This window comes from Erpetoichthys calabaricus, chromosome 5 (assembly GCF_900747795.2).
Source record: "Erpetoichthys calabaricus chromosome 5, fErpCal1.3, whole genome shotgun sequence".
Taxonomy (NCBI): Eukaryota; Metazoa; Chordata; class Cladistia; order Polypteriformes; family Polypteridae; genus Erpetoichthys; species Erpetoichthys calabaricus.
The window spans coordinates 3,216,334-3,233,422 of NC_041398.2; the positions used below are offsets into that span (position 1 = coordinate 3,216,334).

General features: G+C 45.3%; 2 protein-coding genes and 1 long non-coding RNA gene across 6 annotated transcripts in view; 2 read left to right on the top strand and 1 right to left on the bottom strand.

Annotated features, from left to right (window-relative positions):
* LOC127527867 (uncharacterized) overlaps window positions 1-9,850 on the top strand; it is a 38,804-nt gene extending 28,954 nt beyond the window's left edge. For both annotated transcript variants that reach the window (XR_007935031.1, XR_007935032.1), the window contains exons 3-6: window positions 9,259-9,342; window positions 9,427-9,510; window positions 9,595-9,678; window positions 9,763-9,850. This is a non-coding gene — a long non-coding RNA (uncharacterized LOC127527867). The remainder of the gene's footprint in view (window positions 1-9,258; window positions 9,343-9,426; window positions 9,511-9,594; window positions 9,679-9,762) is intronic.
* Window positions 1-17,089, bottom strand: part of LOC114652525 (zinc finger protein 501-like) — a 312,019-nt gene that overhangs the window by 287,444 nt on the left and 7,486 nt on the right. Inside the window, exon 3 of one of the 2 annotated variants that reach the window (XM_051927947.1) lies at window positions 8,667-10,143. In XM_051927947.1, coding sequence (XP_051783907.1) covers window positions 9,011-10,143 — 1,133 coding nt within the window. In that variant the 3' untranslated portion in view covers window positions 8,667-9,010. Of the gene's footprint in view, window positions 1-8,491; window positions 10,144-17,089 lie in introns of both variants that reach the window. The other variant, XM_028802902.2, reaches the window with a different exon arrangement.
* The window catches only part of LOC114652426 (E3 ubiquitin-protein ligase TRIM16-like), a 1,019,527-nt gene that overhangs the window by 97,355 nt on the left and 905,083 nt on the right, over window positions 1-17,089 (top strand). The gene's annotated exons all lie outside the window — the stretch shown is intronic.

A 17,089-nucleotide genomic window follows, 5' to 3' on the forward strand; every position in this document is an offset into this window, starting at 1 on the left:
AAAGATCAACACGACACGTCAGTATTGAGCAGACCACCACTACTTGTGACCTCCTGGAATTGGGATATGGTCAATAAAATGTGAAAGACTCCGAGGTCTATGAACATCGTTGGAAGAAATGACTTTCACCGCGGACAATGTAGACGTGTTAAACTAGAAGACAAATGTACAGTTTGTGTGTAGAAAATCTGTGGAGGTGAAGGGAGTTTGAAAGAATTCACCCTAAGTGTCTGGAAACTTCTGACGTCAACTGTTTACAACCCCAGATTAGAAGAAGATGGGATGGGATGGAAAAGGCAAATAAAAAAACAGAAAAGCAGAGATTCTTAAATGTACATGGACTTTGATTTCATTGCAGACAGTAAGAAGGCAAGATATCTCATGTTCTGTCTGCTCAACTTCATTTCATTTGTTATTATAGTTCAAGTTCAAGTTCAGGCACTTTATTGTCATTGTATAACACAACAAAATTCCTTTTGTGACAGTCCCAAGGTGCATTTAAAGAAAAGTCAAATAAATCCAAATATGTCGTATACAGTGTTAAGTGATCAAGTAAGCAGAGCAAATTATTATTGCTCAAAGTACGGCAGCATAAATTGTTATTGCACCTGTTAATGAATAGTACATTACATACTCTACACTGTATTGTATTACATTAGTATATTGCACATCCCCTCCTCGAACCGCCACCTTATCATCGTGGAGGGGTTTGCGTGTCCCAATGATCCTAGGAGCTCTGTTGTCTGGGGCTTTATGCCCTTGGTAGGGCCACCCAAGGCAAACTGGTCCTAGGTGAGGGATGAGACAAAGAGCGGTTACACAAACCTCCTATGATGAAATAAAAAATTTGGACGGCGTTTTCCCTTGCCCGGACGCGGGTCACCGGGGCCCCACTCTGGAGCCAGGCCTGGAGGTGGGGCTCGATGGCGAGCGCCTGGTGGCCGGGCCTGCACCCATGGGTCTCGGCCGGGCACAGACTGAAGAGGCAACATGGGTCCCCCCTTCCCATGGGCTCACCACCTATGGGAGGGGCCAAGGAGGTCGGGTGCAGTGTGAGTTGGGTGGTGGCCGAAGGCGGGGACCTTGGCGGTCCGATCCTCGGCTACAGAAGCTGGCTCTTGGGACGTGGAATGTCACCTCTCTGAAGGGGAAGGAGCCTGAGCTTGTCCGCGAAGTTGAGAGGTTCCGGCTAGATATAGTCGGGCTCACCTCGACGCACAGCTTGGACTCTGGAACCAATCTCCTTGAGAGGTGCTGGACTCTCTACCACTCTGGAGTTGCCCCCGGTGAGAGGCGCCGAGCGGGTGTGGGTATACTTATTGCCCCCCGACTTGGAGCCTGTACATTGGGGTTTACCCCAGTAGACGAGAGGGTAGCCTCCCTCCGCCTTCGGGTGGGGGGACGGGTCCTAACTCTTGTTTGTGCGTATGCGCTGAACAGCAGTTCGGAGTACCCACCCTTTTTGGAGTCCGTGGAGGGGGTGCTAGAGGGCGTACCATCTGGGGACTCCCTCGTTCTGCTGGGAGACTTCAATGCTCACGTGGGCAATGACAGTGAGACCTGGAAGGGCGTGATTGGGAGGAATGGCCCCCCCGATCTGTACCCGAGCGGTGTTTTGTTATTGGACTTCTGTGCTCGTCACGGATTGTCCATAACGAACACCATGTTCAAGCAGAGGGGTGTTCATATGTGCACTTGGCACCAGGACACCCTAGGCCTCAGTTCGATGATCGACTTTGTGGTCGTGTCGTCGGACTTGCGGTCACATGTCTTGGACACTCAGGTGAAGAGAGGGGCAGAGCTGTCAACTGATCACCACCTGGTGGTGAGTTGGCTTCGATGGTGAGGGAGGATGCCGGTCAGGCCTGGTAGGCCCAAACGTGTTGTGAGGGTCTGCTGGGAATGTCTGGCAGAGCCCCCTGTCAGAAGTAGCTTCAACTCCCACCTCCAGCAGAACTTCGACCACATCCCGAGGGAGGTGGGGGACATTAAGTCCGAATGGGCCATGTTCCATGCCTCTATTGTTGAGGCGGCTGACCTGAGCTGTGGCCGTAAGGTGGTTGGTGCCTGTCGTCGCGGCAATCCCCGAACCCGTTGGTGGACACCGGCGGTGAGGGATGCCGTCAAGCTGAAGAAGGAGTCCTACCGGTCCCTTTTGTCCTGTGGGACTCTGGAGGCAGCTAATAGGTACCGGCAGGCCAAGCTGAATGCGGCTTCGGTGGTTGCTGAGGCAAAATCTCAGGCGTGGGAGGAGTTTGGGGAGGCCATGGAGAACGACTTTCAGACGGCTTCGAGGAGATTCTGGTCCACCATCCGGCGTCTCAGGAGGGGGAAGCAGTGCAGTGTCAACACTGTATATGGTGGGGATGGTGCGCTGCTGACCTCGACTCGGGACGTTGTGGGTCGGTGGGGGGGAGTACTTCGAAGACCTCCTCAATCCCAATAACATGCCTTCCAATGAGGAAGCAGAGCCTGGGGACTCGGAGGTGGGCTCCCCCATCTCTGGGACTGAGGTCACCGAGGTGGTCAAAAAACTCCTTGGTGGCAGGGCCCCAGGGGTGGATGAGATACGCCCGGAGTTCCTCAAGGCTCTGGATGTTGTAGGGCTGTCTTGGTTGACACGTCTCTACAACATCGCATGGACATCAGGGACAGTGCCTCTGGATTGGCAGACCGGGGTGGTGGTCCCCCTCTTTAAGAAGGGGGACCGGAGGGTGTGTTCCAACTACAGAGGGATCACACTCCTCAGCCTCCCTGGAAAAGTCTATTCTGGGGTTCTGGAGAGGAGGGTCCGTCGGATAGTCGAGCCTCGGATTCAGGAGGAACAGTGTGGTTTTCATCCTGGTCGCGGAACAGTGGACCAGCTCTACACCCTTAGCAGAGTCCTGGAGGGTGCATGGCAGTTCGACCAACCAGTCTACATGTGTTTTGTGGACTTGGAAAAGGTGTTTGACCTTGTCCCTCGGGGAATCCTGTGGGGGGTGCTCCGGGAGTATGGGGTACCGGACCCCCTGATAAGGGCGGTTCGGTCCCTGTACAACTGGTGTCAGAGCTTGGTCCGCATTGCCGGCAGTAAGTCGAACCCGTTTACATTGAGAGTTGGACTCCGTCAGGGCTGCCCATTGTCACCGATTCTGTTCATAACTTTTATGGACAGAATTTCTAGGCGCAGCCAGGGTGTTGAGGGGGTCCGGTTTGGTGGACTCAGGATTGGGTCACTGCTTTTTGCAGATGATGTTGTCCTGTTTGCTTCATCAGGCCGTGATCTTCAGCTCTCTCTGGATCGGTTCGCAGCTGAGTGTGAAGCGGCTGGGATGAGAATCAGCACCTCCAAATCCGAGACCATGGTCCTCAGCCGGAAAAGGGTGGAGTGCCCTCTCAGGGTTGGGAGCGAGATCCTGCCTCAAGTGGAGGAGTTCAAGTATCTTGGGGTCTTGTTCACGAGTGAGGAAAGAATGGAGCGTGTGATCGACAGGTGGATCGGTGCTGCGTCCGCAGTGATGCGGGCTCTGCATCGGTCTGTCGTGGTGAAAAAGGAGCTGAGCCATAAGGCAAAGCTCTCAATTTACCGGTCGATCTATGTTCCTACCCTCACCTATGGTCATGAGCTATGGGTAGTGACCGAAAGAACGAGATTGCGAATACAAGCGGCTGAAATGAGTTTCCTCCGCAGGGTGTCTGGGCTCTCCCTTAAAGATAGGGTGAGAAGCTCAGTCATCCGGGAGGGGCTCAGAGTAGAGACGCTGCTCCTCCGCATCGAGAGGAGTCAGGTGAGGTGGCTCGGGCATCTGATCAGGAGGCCTCCTGGACGCCTCCCTGGTGAGGTGTTCCGGGCACGTCTAACCGGGAGGAGGCCCCGGGGAAGACCCAGGACACACTGGAGGGACTATGTCTCCCGGCTGGCCTGGGAACGCCTCAGGATTCTCCCGGAAGAGCTAGAAGAAGTGGCCGGGGAGAGGGAAGTCTGGGCATCTCTGCTCAAGCTGCTGCCCCCACAACCCGACCTCGGATAAGCGGAAGAGGATGGATGGATGGATGGCTTATTGCACATATTCAATTAAAAATGGTCTCAGACTGAGGAGATTCAGAGTTCAGAAAGTTTATCGCAGATGGTTAAAAGCTCTTTTTTAGTCTGTTTGTGCATTCACGGATTGACCTAAAGCGTCTGCCTGGCGGGAGGAGGTCAAACAAAGAATTTCCAGGATGAGTTTTGTCCTTGTGAATGTTTTTGGCCCTTCTCACACAGCCAGTCTTATACACGAGTTTGAATGATGGCAGTTCAGTCCCAGTAATGGCCTCTGCTGTTTTTACAACCCGTTGCAGGGCTTCTTTAGCAGCCTTGGTGTAGCTGTTGTACCTGCAGGCCATCATGCAGTTCGTTAAGATGCTCTCTATACTGCATCTATAGAAATTAACCAGCAACCTCTCTGGGAGGTCAGCTCTCCTTTGCTTCCTGAGAAAATAGAGGCGTTGTTGTGCTTTGCCTATTATAGCCAAGTTGTTGTCAGCCCAGGACAGGTCCTCTGAGATGGTGACTCCTAGAAACTTAAAGCTGGAAATTCTCTCCACAGCATCTGCATTGATTGTTATTGGACTGTGATTGGTCTTTTTAGTGGTCCTAAAGTCCAGAATCACTTCTTTGGTCAGTTGGTATTTAAGACCAGGTTGTTGGTGTTGCACCATGCTGTCAGATTCTGAACCTCTTCCCTATATGCAGCTTCACTGTTGTCTATTACAAGCCCAATGACAGTCGTATCATCCACAAATTTAACAATAATGTTTGACTGGCGGATGGGTTGACAGTCATGGGTGAAGAGTGCATAGAGAAGGGGACTTAGTACACATCCTTGTGGCACACCAGTGCTCAGGGTAAGGGTGGAGGATGTGTGTTTGCCCATCCTGACAGACTGGGGGGCGGTTGGTGAGAAAATCCAGAAAATTCCTGCATTTCAGGCCTGCACTAGATTCCAAAAACAGTTGGGACGGGGGGTCAAATTAGGGCCAGAAGTGGCGTCGACTTTTCTGGGCTCAGAGGGGTCTGAGATGGACCATTGCACAGTGGAAGTGTGTATTGTGGTCAGACGAATCAGGACTCCTGATCTTAATTGGAAGAAATGAACGCTGTGTGCTCTGAACCATCCAGACTGTTATCAGAAACAAGTCCAAAAGCCTGCAGGGCCTGTCATGGTATGGCGTTGTGTCAGCATCCATTTATACTTCTGTGATGGCAGCATTAATGCAGAGAAGTACATTGACATTTTAGAGCAACATGGCTGAGGAAGAAGAGGGCACGGTGACTGGTCTGGCCTGCTTGCAGTCCTCACCTGTCCCCAGTAGAGAATGTGTGGAGAATTCTGAAACGAGAAATATGACAACGATGATACCATACTGTGGCACACCTTAAGACGTGTTTGGAGGAAGAATGGTACAAAACAGCAACAGAAACGTTTCATCACTTGGTATCCTCAGTGCCAAAACATCTTTGACGTGTCATGAGGAGGAATGGCGACTTTACAAAATGGTGAATGCTTTACCGACCCCACTTGTTTGGAATGTGTTACAGGTCTGAAATGAAGGAATGGAAGAACATTAAGACAGAAAATGAAGTATGCAGAGAAAACATGAAATGTCTTGGGTCTGCAATGAAATACAATTCAAAGTACATTTAAGAATAACTGCATTATATATATATATATATATATATATATATATATATATATATATATATATATATATATGCAATTTCCATACCTTCCCAACTGTTTTGTTCTTATCTGAGGTTGTACATATTTAATCTAAGACCTGTGAGTCCTTCATTTTCCCAATTAATGAGACCACCATGTCAATACACCACACTGCACACTGGTGAATGACCACCGGACTGATGCTTTGTGGATGTAAGTAAGACCAGAAGAAGCCTTTGTGGAGATCTCGTTACATAACAGGATCCAAGTAAGAGAGACATTTCTGTAGTGCTTAACACATTCTCTCCCTTCCCCTGAACTTCCAGAAGGTTCCCCAGCTGTGAAAACATCCTGTTTGGTCCCAGTGTCAAAGAAAGGACATTCCAGTGACCCTAAGGACTTCAGACCAGTAGCTCTTACTTCATACATCATGAAGACCTTTTAGAGGCTGGTCCTAAAACAGCACACACTGAAGCGGATTAACAGTTGGATCCTCAATCTTGGATTCTGCCTCACGTGTGATGAAGGGTGTGAGGCCGAGCGTCGGTGATGTGGCACTTAATTCTATGGAGGCAACAGTGCAACACGTCCTACCAACACAGTCAAGAAGGGTAAAGCTACAAAATGGCAACAGGCCACACTTACAATTTTGCAATAAAAACAGTTTATTAATTGTCAATTCATTATTAACACCAAATGCTCATGTATTAATAATCTCTAATGTACAAGGCCTCCAAGAACTCAAAGTAAAGAAGCAGAAAAAATATTTAAAGCAAAACAAAATGTCAAAAACATTCACATTGTAACAGGCCTGGCTCATCTTTGATTAACTCTGCTGGCTATCAGATGAAACGCAGAACGCAAGCTGATGAAATGTCAGCTAACAGGAGCGCCGCAGAACAATCCCACCACTCAGGTGAGTCCTTCTGAATGAAGACAGACCAGGGAGGGCAGCTGGCTTTGTTCACGTCTTACAAGTCTGTCCTTCTCAGAGTGCCATCCACTTTGTACTCCAGTCCCAAACTCCAAATGTGCTACGGGGTGCAGTGGGGTTGCCGATCTGGAAGTGGCACTCTATACAGGGCTGATGAATGGTGCCATCAAAATCAAACAAGTGATTGATCACAAATGTCACAGTAAGTGTTTGTGTGATCTTTGTGATGACATTACAGTTTCAGAATATGCTAACTAATAAATACCAGACTTATTCAGTGCATGGTCACAGATTTGAGATCAAAAACACATGAACTCTGAAGTCTGCATGTCACGGCTCTCCTCAACAGTCCACTCAGGAGTGACTGACAGTTTGTTCCACCAATCAGCTTTCTTCTTTTGTTTTCAGTTGGTACCTGCTTTTTCTGGGCTGTCCTTTCTGATTTTGTCCTTGTCACCTCTGCCACTGAGTGTATTTCATCGATGTCACCTCTTCATTTTGTAGTTTCCACTTTTTATATTTTTCTACCTTCTTGCATTTCATGGCCAATGTACCTTTTTTAGATAAGTCCTTGTAAGAGTCAAGCTATACTCACACATTTGAGAACATCAATGAAATGAAATGTAAAAAGAGTGTGGCCAAAAAATAAAACATAAACTTACAAAATACAGAAAGTCCCAGCAGAGTGAACCAACGACAAGTAGTGAGGGGGTCAAATGTGACCTTCAGTGGTGGGGGTACAGAAGGGGCCACTTCTGCTTTTTGGATTTTTCTGTCAAGTAAATGAAGCTAAAGCTTTGTGTAGCTGACACTCTCTCAGAGCAGAGCTTTCTAATCGTCCATCCTGCTGTTGGAGTTTATTGGAGCTCCTGTGGCCTCCAGCTTGTAGTCTCGACGTGAAGAAACGTTGTCTTGGGTATCGATATGAAGAAGGTGCTGAACTCAAACTGAAACCTGAACCAACACATTCAGAGTATAGAGCGTCCTTCACACACCACCCCAGGATATACTGACATGCAGCAAAGTGACATCCGTTATATTTTTAGGTTAATTTATCAAATGAACAGCTGGGGCAGCAGAGATCTCTGTGTGTTTCTGCTTTGTCTTCCCTTTATCTCTTATACAGTTAGGTCCATAAATATTTGGACAGAGACAACTTTTTTCTAATTTTGTTTCTGTACATCACCACAATGAATTTTAAATGAAACAACTCCGATGCAGTTGAAGTGCAGACTTTCAGCTTTAATTCAGTGGGGTGAACAAAACGATTGCATAAAAATGTGAGGCAACTAAAGCATTTCTTGAACACAATCCCTTCACTTCAGGGGCTCAAATGTAATTGGACAAATTAAATCACTGGAAATCAAATGTTCATTTCTAATACTTGGTTGAAAACCCTTTGCTGGCAATGACAGCCTGAAGTCTTGAACTCCTGGACATCACCAGATGTTGGGTTTCCTCCTTTTTAATGTTCTGCCAGGCCTTTACTGCAACGGCTTTCAGTTGCTGTTTGTTTGTGGGCCTTTCTGTCTGAAGTTTAGTCTTCAACAAGTGAAATGCCTGCTCAACTGGGTTAAGATCAGGTGACTGACTTGGCCATTCAAGAATTTTCCACTTCTTTACTTTAATAAACTTCTGGGTTGCTTTGGCTGTTTTTTTGGGTCATTGTCATCTGTATCACGAAACGCCCCCCAATCAATTTGACTGTATTTAGCTGGATTTCAGCAGAAAATGATCATTTGTCATTTCTGGGACAGGCTTTACTCCAATATGACTTTGCGTGTGTCTCTGAAAACATTTTCTGGAAGAGTACCCTTTACCACATTCAGAACAGGTGTACTGCTTCTCTACAGTGTGGATCCTTCTGTGGCACCTAAGTATGGTTTGACGTGAGAATCGTTTTCCACACTCTGGCCAGCAATAAGGTTTCTCTCCAACGTGAATTCTCATGTGATTTTTAGGAGTCGTGCTGTCTGAGAAAAGCTTGGCACAGTCAGAACAGCTTTGTTTCTTACCAGAATGAATTATTTTATGTTTGTGAAGAGAACTGTTATATAAGAAGCACATTCCACATTCAGTACAACTTTAAGGCTTCTCTCCAGTATGACTTTTCCTATGCTTATACAGAGAATTAAGGTGCGAGAATTGTTTGCCAAATTCCAAGCAAAGGTGAGGTTTCTCTCTGGTGTGACGTCTGATTTGACTTTTTATGGGGCTTTGTTGTGAGAACTGCTTATCACATTCAGGACAACAATAAGGTTTATCTCCAGTATGAGTTCTGATGTGGCAGTAAAGTGTGCTTAAATATAAGAATCGTTTTTCACATTCAGAACAGCAATGAGATTTTTCTTTAGTATGGATTTTGTCATGTGGATAAAGAAGAATGAGGTTTTTAACCTGTGTGGATTCTTCTGTGCCTCTGAAGATGGCATGTCCTTGAGAACGACTTACCACATTCTGGACAACAATGAGGTTTTTCTCCTGTGTGGATTCTTCTGTGCTTCTGAAGATAGCCTATACGTGAGAACGACTTACCACATTCTGGACAACAATGAAGTTTTTCTCCTGTGTGGATATTTCTGTGCATCTGAAGACTGCTGATACGTGAGAACGACTTACCACATTCTGGACAACAATGAGGTTTTTCTCCCGTGTGGATTCTTCTGTGCCTCTGAAGAACGCTTCTGATTGAGAACATCATACCACATTCTGGACAACAATGAGGTTTTTCTCCAGTGTGGATTTTTTTGTGCCTCTGAAGAACGCTTCTGATTGAGAACATCATACCACATTCTGGACAACAATGAGGTTTATCTCCTGTGTGGATTCCTCTGTGCCTCTGAAGACTGCTGATACGTGAGAACGATTTTCCACATTCTAGACAGCAATGAGGTTTTTCTCCTGTGTGGCTTTTTCTGTGCCTCTGAAGATAGCTTCTACTGGAGAATGACTTACCACACTCTGAACAGCAATTAGGTTTTTCTCCTGTGTGGATTCTTCTGTGCGTCTGAAGATTGCTTCTCCTTGAGAACGACATACCACATTCTGGACAGCAATGAGGTTTTTCTCCTGTGTGAATTCTTCTGTGTATCAGAAGATTGCTTCTCCTTGAGAACGACTTACCACATTCTGGACAGCAATGAGGTTTTTCTCCTGTGTGGATTCTTCTGTGACTCTGAAGATGGCTTCTCCTTAAGAATGACTTACCACATTCTGGACAGCAATGAGGTTTTTCTCCAGTGTGAATCTTCATATGTTTATTAAGATTACTTTTGTGTTCAAATTGTTTGCCACATTCCAAACATTTGTTTCCAGTATGAATTTGGATTTCTTTCTCCACTTGTTGTCGATTGGTTTTGATGGTTTCTGTCTGTGTTGGTCCAGTAGCAGGGAGAGAACTGCACTGCAAAAAGGCTGCCGTCAGGTTCTCTGATTCTCTTGCTGATTTCTTCATACTTTTCTCAGTGTATTGAAGAGAGGGCCGACCAAATGAAGGTGGAGTGAAGCTGCCATTCTTCTGTAAATCTGAAAGAACACAAACATATTAACTATTATTTTTCCCCCCCAACACCTTTATCCAAGGTGACTCATAACATTTGAGACACAATTGGTTACATTTCTTTTGTTTTTCCAACTGGAGCACAGGCTGGTCACATGACTTGATCGTGGTCATATGATGTAAAAAAGCTGAATTTGAACCTGCAACTTCAGGGTTTGATATCCAAACTCCTAACCACTACCTACCTTTTAAAATAAATGAGACAATACAACTAAAGTGGTGGCACACTGGTTGGCGTTCTTCCTCACACTGAGGTGCCATTTATGGTCTGGCCACTCCATGTGTGTTCTTTACATGTTCTGCTGCTGTCTGTTCAATTTCTCTACCTTTCTCTCATATGTGAAAGACAGGCCTGATCTGATCAACTGACGACAAATCAAAATTTGCCAATTTCAACTCCAAATGACTTGACCGGTGATCAGCTAATTAGCTGATCTTAACATCTGATCTTGAATGATAAAATTTATGCAAGACAAAGTTCCAACATTTCCAAAATACAGAAACACGTCCTCACCAGTCTAACAGTTTTATTGCCTTCCTACGAGAGATAACAAATTTGCGGTTTGTAATATATGTGGAAAAAGACGTCAGTGATGGAGGATTCTCTGCTAACACTTTCAACAATACAAACCTTATTCAGCATCTGAGAAGTCAACACAAAAGGGACTGGTGTGAAGAACGAACTGTTCAAAGGCTGAGGCGATTAGCAAGCTTAGTCTACCTCAGTCGCCTACTCTCACTCGGCCTCCAATAATCGCAGCACTTAAAAAACTCAACCTTATAATACGGACAGCAAGAAACCCAAAGACTTACTGTGACAGCAAAAACAGTGGAATTCATAAGCCTGGACAATTTCCACTTTCAGGTCTGGAAGAAGTCACCTTCTAGATCATTTAGATCTACGATTCCATCTGCCAGGGCACAAGGATTTTACAGATGTTACTTTGGTGGAAGTGTATCTAACTGTGCACACACATATCAGCAGTCTTCTACAAGATAACATCACTAAACTCAGTTTTACAAATGACCTTTGGAGTTCAAGCATGTCTCCGTTCTCCATGTTGAGGCTGGACAATTGAAAACTCTGAACTGAAACAAGCGACTCTCCTCTGCCAAGAATTCACAGGCCAGCATAAAACTGAAGCTCTTGATGCCGAGTGACACAATGTGCTCCAAGCCGGAAACATTATAAAATAGAAAGTGTATGTCAGACTGTGTGATAAAACTAAGAATATCACAAAGGCCACAGGAGATGCTGACTTACCAGCCTGCCATGCACGGCACTCGCCATTCAACTGCTGGTGAGCCAAGGAGTCCTGTCACAGCACGTCATGTCTAATTCAGTGGCTCTATGAAGACGCAAAATTGGCCACCTGATGCATTCTGCCTCAACTTACTCTCAGTTTGAAGATATTTTAAAAACAACCTGACCAGCCCATGAGTAGGTTATAGCAGGTGGGTGACACACACAGGAACAGTACATATTGTATGTTACACTGCCTTTGGGAGTAAAAATGGATATTACTGGCTTAATTAGCTGACTATAACATCACAATCTTCTCTTCTGCGCAGTGAAAATTATTACAAAATATGTTCTACCACTCGACACCTTTTGAAGAGAGAACAAGAGGAGTTTGCTCATCGAGTGCATCTGCCATGGACGTCATACCATTCACCAGGGCTCTAGAGAGTCTCTGTGAGAAAAGTGCAAAGTCAAACCAAAGTGTAAAGACGTCAAAACCATCTCTTTGTTAAGCAGGCGAAAGAAGGTTGAGCAGCAGAGAATCTGAGCCCCTCTATGTAGTGGCCATGATACTTGATCCAAGGTAAGACAAAAGAAGTTTTAACCAGAAGAGGGGGACTACTCAGGATTTATGGATGTACTAGCCACGGCACCTGTTCAAGGCAAGAAATGGAATAATTAAAAACATTTACCATCTCTTGCTCTACATGTGCCTTCAGTACCTTTCCTCTGTATTCACGTGTGTTAATCTCTCTTCACCAGTGGTCCTTTTCTCAAGGGTAGTCCTGTAAAGCCTGCTTATCTGACGGCCATTAGTTTCGAGGTGCCTTTCTTGGCTCCTGTCTGGTTTTATACTTGCTGTCTTTGAAGTTGCATCTCTCAGCGTTCCTCATAGACCTTTACTCCTCCTCATGCATCTCACACCGACACTTCCACTCTCGCCACGTCACCAAAGCCAAACTGACCAATCAGACTGCTCTATAAGAGACTGGACACACAGGCTTTATTCTTATATTAGAGAGGAGATTTTTGAGACTCTGCTCTTTTAATCTTTACTATAGTAAATATAAAAAATTATGGGACACAAGAAAACACACCTGAACTTTTCTTGCCAGAAGGCAGCCTGTTGTCCTTGATATTTAGTGTTGATTAATAGTTCTGTATGACTGTTTGTTGACCAATTTATTTGTACAATTAATTAACCAGGCATTAGATTTTTCGACTAAAATCCCTTTTATTAGCCTTTCAATGAATGTGTAGGTAGATGGGAGGAAAGGGATACAGAGTTTTACTGAGCTGGTGCATAAATGTAAATCGTTATCAAGTGGATGTTGATTAGTTACAAATTGTAATCAGCCCTCTTATTTGCTTGTTGGGTAGAATGGTACAAGCTGGCTCCGCTCCCAATATATAGACCTGGGCTAGTAACAAAACAAAGGGAGTGTGTGGAAGGGACACATAGGTGTGGGCTGGTTCCTGGGCTGAAAATAAAAGAGATTTATTGCATTCTCTCGGAGGAGAGAGCTGTTTACACCATTGGGATCAAGATCCCAGATAAATATGGGGTATCCCCAGACCAGCAGGTGGAAAGAATTAAAAATTGGGAATTCGATCCAGAGAGGTCGACCCAGGAGCAAGCTTTTGCTCTCTGGGAACAAGTGGCACAATGGCTACAGTCATTCGATTGTGCAACATTTCAGATAGTACAGCAAGTAGCCTGCTTCCTCTTAATGAAAAGTCTACCCAAATATCTCACCCAGCCAGTCTGGGGAGACTTTAAAAAATACAGAACCATTTAAAACAGCCTCACAATCTGAGAGAGCACAACGGTCCTCTGGTGAACACCGTGGGGATTATGTCCTATAAACTATGTCGCTTGTTTCGAAGTCCCTGGGTCCGTAGGCGCGTGACCTAATCAGGAACTAGGAGGGATACAGGTGGAGAAAGATGGGAGGTTTATGTGAGCTTACAAACCCTCTGACGATATCACATACGGGAGTAGTAGTTGTAAATGGGTTCAGAGTTGAAGCTCTCCTTGATTCCAGCAGCTACATTTCCATTGTACTCCATGCCGATATGTACTACCGCGACACTGGATGAAAGTAAAGACCAGTATAACATGTATACACAGTGAGAAAGAAGGAAACAAGGAGTGATGATTAAAAGGAAAATCATGTATTTATGTAATGCTGAATATGAATTATGCTGGCATAGGTAGGAATCTTGGTTGGAACTGCTGGAGAGCTGCAGAGATATTGTTAACACTTTGCTGTTTGTGTGCAAAATAAGGAAGAAAGTGCATGCCTCTGCAAAAGAAAACTGCTGATCCATACACACCCTGTGATATTTCGAAACTAGCTATAACCAGCTTTGAACAGTTAACTAATCTAAGTAGATTGCCTAAAAGCTGTGGGCGTGCTTTAAGATTCCTCTTAAGTTAAATTAAAACTAATATTGTGTAAGTTTCCTCTCTGAAAGAAAAAACAAGCTGTGTATAAAAGAAAGAAGCTCCCTATCAACTGCAGGTTAACGGTAGACTGATTGTGACAGCTGCTTTGGCCTCCTGCTCACCAAGAATAAAGAAATTGCTTTTTACTTTACATTGGTGTCCGTCTCCTGTCATTTCTGGCTTTCAGCAATCACAACTGAGAAATTTGTAAATATAAAACTGCCCTATTTTTCATCAGTCATTGAGGATTGCTAAAGAAGTTTCCCGTAGCGGTCCTCCCCAATCCACGTTTTTTGGCGATTGTAGGGTGGCACTGATCTAACAGTAAATGTGGCGTACTACTGAATACTCCCAATCAAAATTTAGGCCCACTTCTAGATGGGAAAGACCCGACTCAAGCTGTCTCCACACCATGTAATCAGCCAGAGGAGAGAGATACAGAAGTCTAAGAGGTGGATGGGGAGATTCCTGGGCCATCGCAGGTGGATACGTCATCAACTTGTGCACCTCGATGAGCCGGGAGGATTCCCCGCCCCTTGAGGTCAGACCGGACCCTCTCTCTGAGATACAATTTCAATTCAGAGAGACACTGGCTTCTTTCAGATGGGAGCAGTTGAATGATGACTCCCTGTAATTTGTGAAAAATGCAGTGGTTCTAGTCACTGGCCAATGCACTCATCAGCTCATGCCACAGGGTCCTCACTTTGTGACAGAAAATGACCTATTATATCGGGTAACGGAGGATGAGGGGGAGGTGAGGAAGCTGTTCTTAATTCCACAGGCCTACCGACTGCAGGTCTATGAATTGGTACATGCCCACCTCCTAGGACTTAAGAGCAAATTAAGCTCTGATTTTATTGGCCAAGAATTAATGAGGAGGTTTGCTGTTTTTGCGTCTCTTGTCCAGAGTGCCAATTACAGCAAATTCCTAGGAAAGACAGAGCTCCTCTCATTGCCCTTCCCTTGATTGATGTCCCCTTCGAGCAAATTGGGGTCAATATAGTAGGACCCCTAGAACCCTCACCCCGAGGATATAAATATATATTAGTCCTCATGGATTATGCTACTCGATATCCAGAGGCTGTTCTCTTGAACTCAGCCACATCCAAGGCTATTGCACGGGAACTAATAGGGGTCATTCCATGTGTCAGAATCCCTAAGGAAGTCCTTACGGACTTGGAGACATTCAGGGAGACTGCAAAGTTACTTGAAATAAAGCATTTAAAGACCACGGTGTATCATTCTCAAACTGACGGTCTAGTTAAGAGGTTTAATCAGACTCTCAAACAAATTCTTCATAAGGGGGTCAGGTCAGCAGGGATGGGAGGAACTGGTATCAGCACCACCAACCCATGCTCTTTGCCTATCGGGGAGTCCCACAAGCCTCTACAGGGTTCTTGCCTTTTGAATTATTATATGGATGGCAACCTCGGGGAATCTTCTTATATTATACACTACCGTGGCTGTTCGTTTGTCTGTCCAGGATTTTAAATCACCTGTAGCTCACAAACTGTTTCACGTATTGACTTGAAATTTTGTACACATATACTACGCGACGTCTACTATCCGCTTTCAGAGTGATGATTTTATTTTACTGTAGAATCAACTCTCGGCAGAGTGCAGCAGGGCGGCGGTGCGTCACTTGCGTATGGGCGCCGTTCTCATACCCGACCACCATCGCAAATCATTCTTGAGGCAGATTGAATACTTAAGTGCCAGCTTAAGAAAAAAATGAAAGAAAACATACTAAGTAATTGGAACACAAAAACTAACTTATTCAGTTTTAACGTGAAAAGATGCCGATGAAAGAAGAGAAGCAGTGGCCCGCCAGGGTGGAGAAAAGAAGAGCTGCTCACGAAGCAGGAAGCGCATCAACCTCTGAGCAAATGAATGCTAAACAGAGAAAGAGAAAGAGTCTGAAAACTATGAATGCTCAAGTCAAGTGTATTCACTGCACATTATCGTGCAGTGCACCGTTACTGGTATTGGATATTTTGAAAGAAAGATGGGAAAGAGAGGCTCTTCCCCCTACCAATATATTAGAGTATGTCACAATTGATTTGGAAAAATTCAGCCTATATTAAAAAGTCACATGGAAGAGGTGCAAGCAGTACAGGCCCACTATTATGACCATGGTACAACTTTCTGAGAATTTCTTCCGGGGGATCGTATCATGGTTTTGGTTTCTAAATTGCTAGCCCATTGGCAAGGCCTTTATGAAGTTAAGGGGAGGAAAGGACTCCTTGACTATTTGGTGAAACAACCCAATCATCACCTGAGCGAGCGGGTTTATCATATAAACTTACTGAAGCCTTGGAAGGAAAGGGTTCCTAATCCTTTCCCTGCTCAGCCTCGCTCATTCTTTGCTCAGAAAAATATCCTTAACTTGGCACCAAGTTATAGACAGAGACAGGAGCCGCAAGCAGCTATCCTATCCTTCCCAGAGGTAGTGAGCAAAAACCTGCAAGGACCACTCTGACTGCACATGACATAGTGACAGAGCACGGGATTATCGTTCAAGAGTGCCCTTATCAGCTTCCTGAAGCAAAGAAAGCAGAAGTGGAGCTTGAATTCAAGGGCATGCTGGAACTAGGAGTAGCAGAGGAAAGATATAGTCCCTGGTCCAGTCCGATAGTCTTAGTTAGTAAGCCTGACGGAAGTTGGAGGTTTTGCAATGACTTCCGTTGACTTAATCAAGTCTCCCAATTTGACGTTTATCCAATGTCTTCAGTGGACGAGCTCCTTGAGAGACCTGGACAGGCAAACTTTTTGACCACACAACAAAAATTCAAGTCAACGGACTCCTCTAATGTCAAGACCACATTCAGCACCCCTAGTGGACACTGGCAGTCTTGTACTTCCATTCGGGTTACATGGGGCTCCTGTGACTATCCAGCATCTGGTGGATAAAGTGCTCCACCCTCATAACTCGTATAGTGCTGCCTACTTAGATGAAGCTGTCATTTATTCCAGCACATGGAAGAAACCTATAAAGCAGGTTGAAGCGATATTGAGCACGATGGGAGAAGCCGGGCTTCCAATCAAACCAAAAAAATATTTTTTTGGGTTGAAAAAAGCTAAATATTTGAGCTACCTGGTGAGTCGGGGCACCGTAAAGCCACAGTGTTCAAAGGTAGATGTCATATTAAAGTGGCCACATCCACGAACCAAGCGGCAAATCCAAGCATTTCTGGGATTAACTGCGTATTACTGCTGGTTT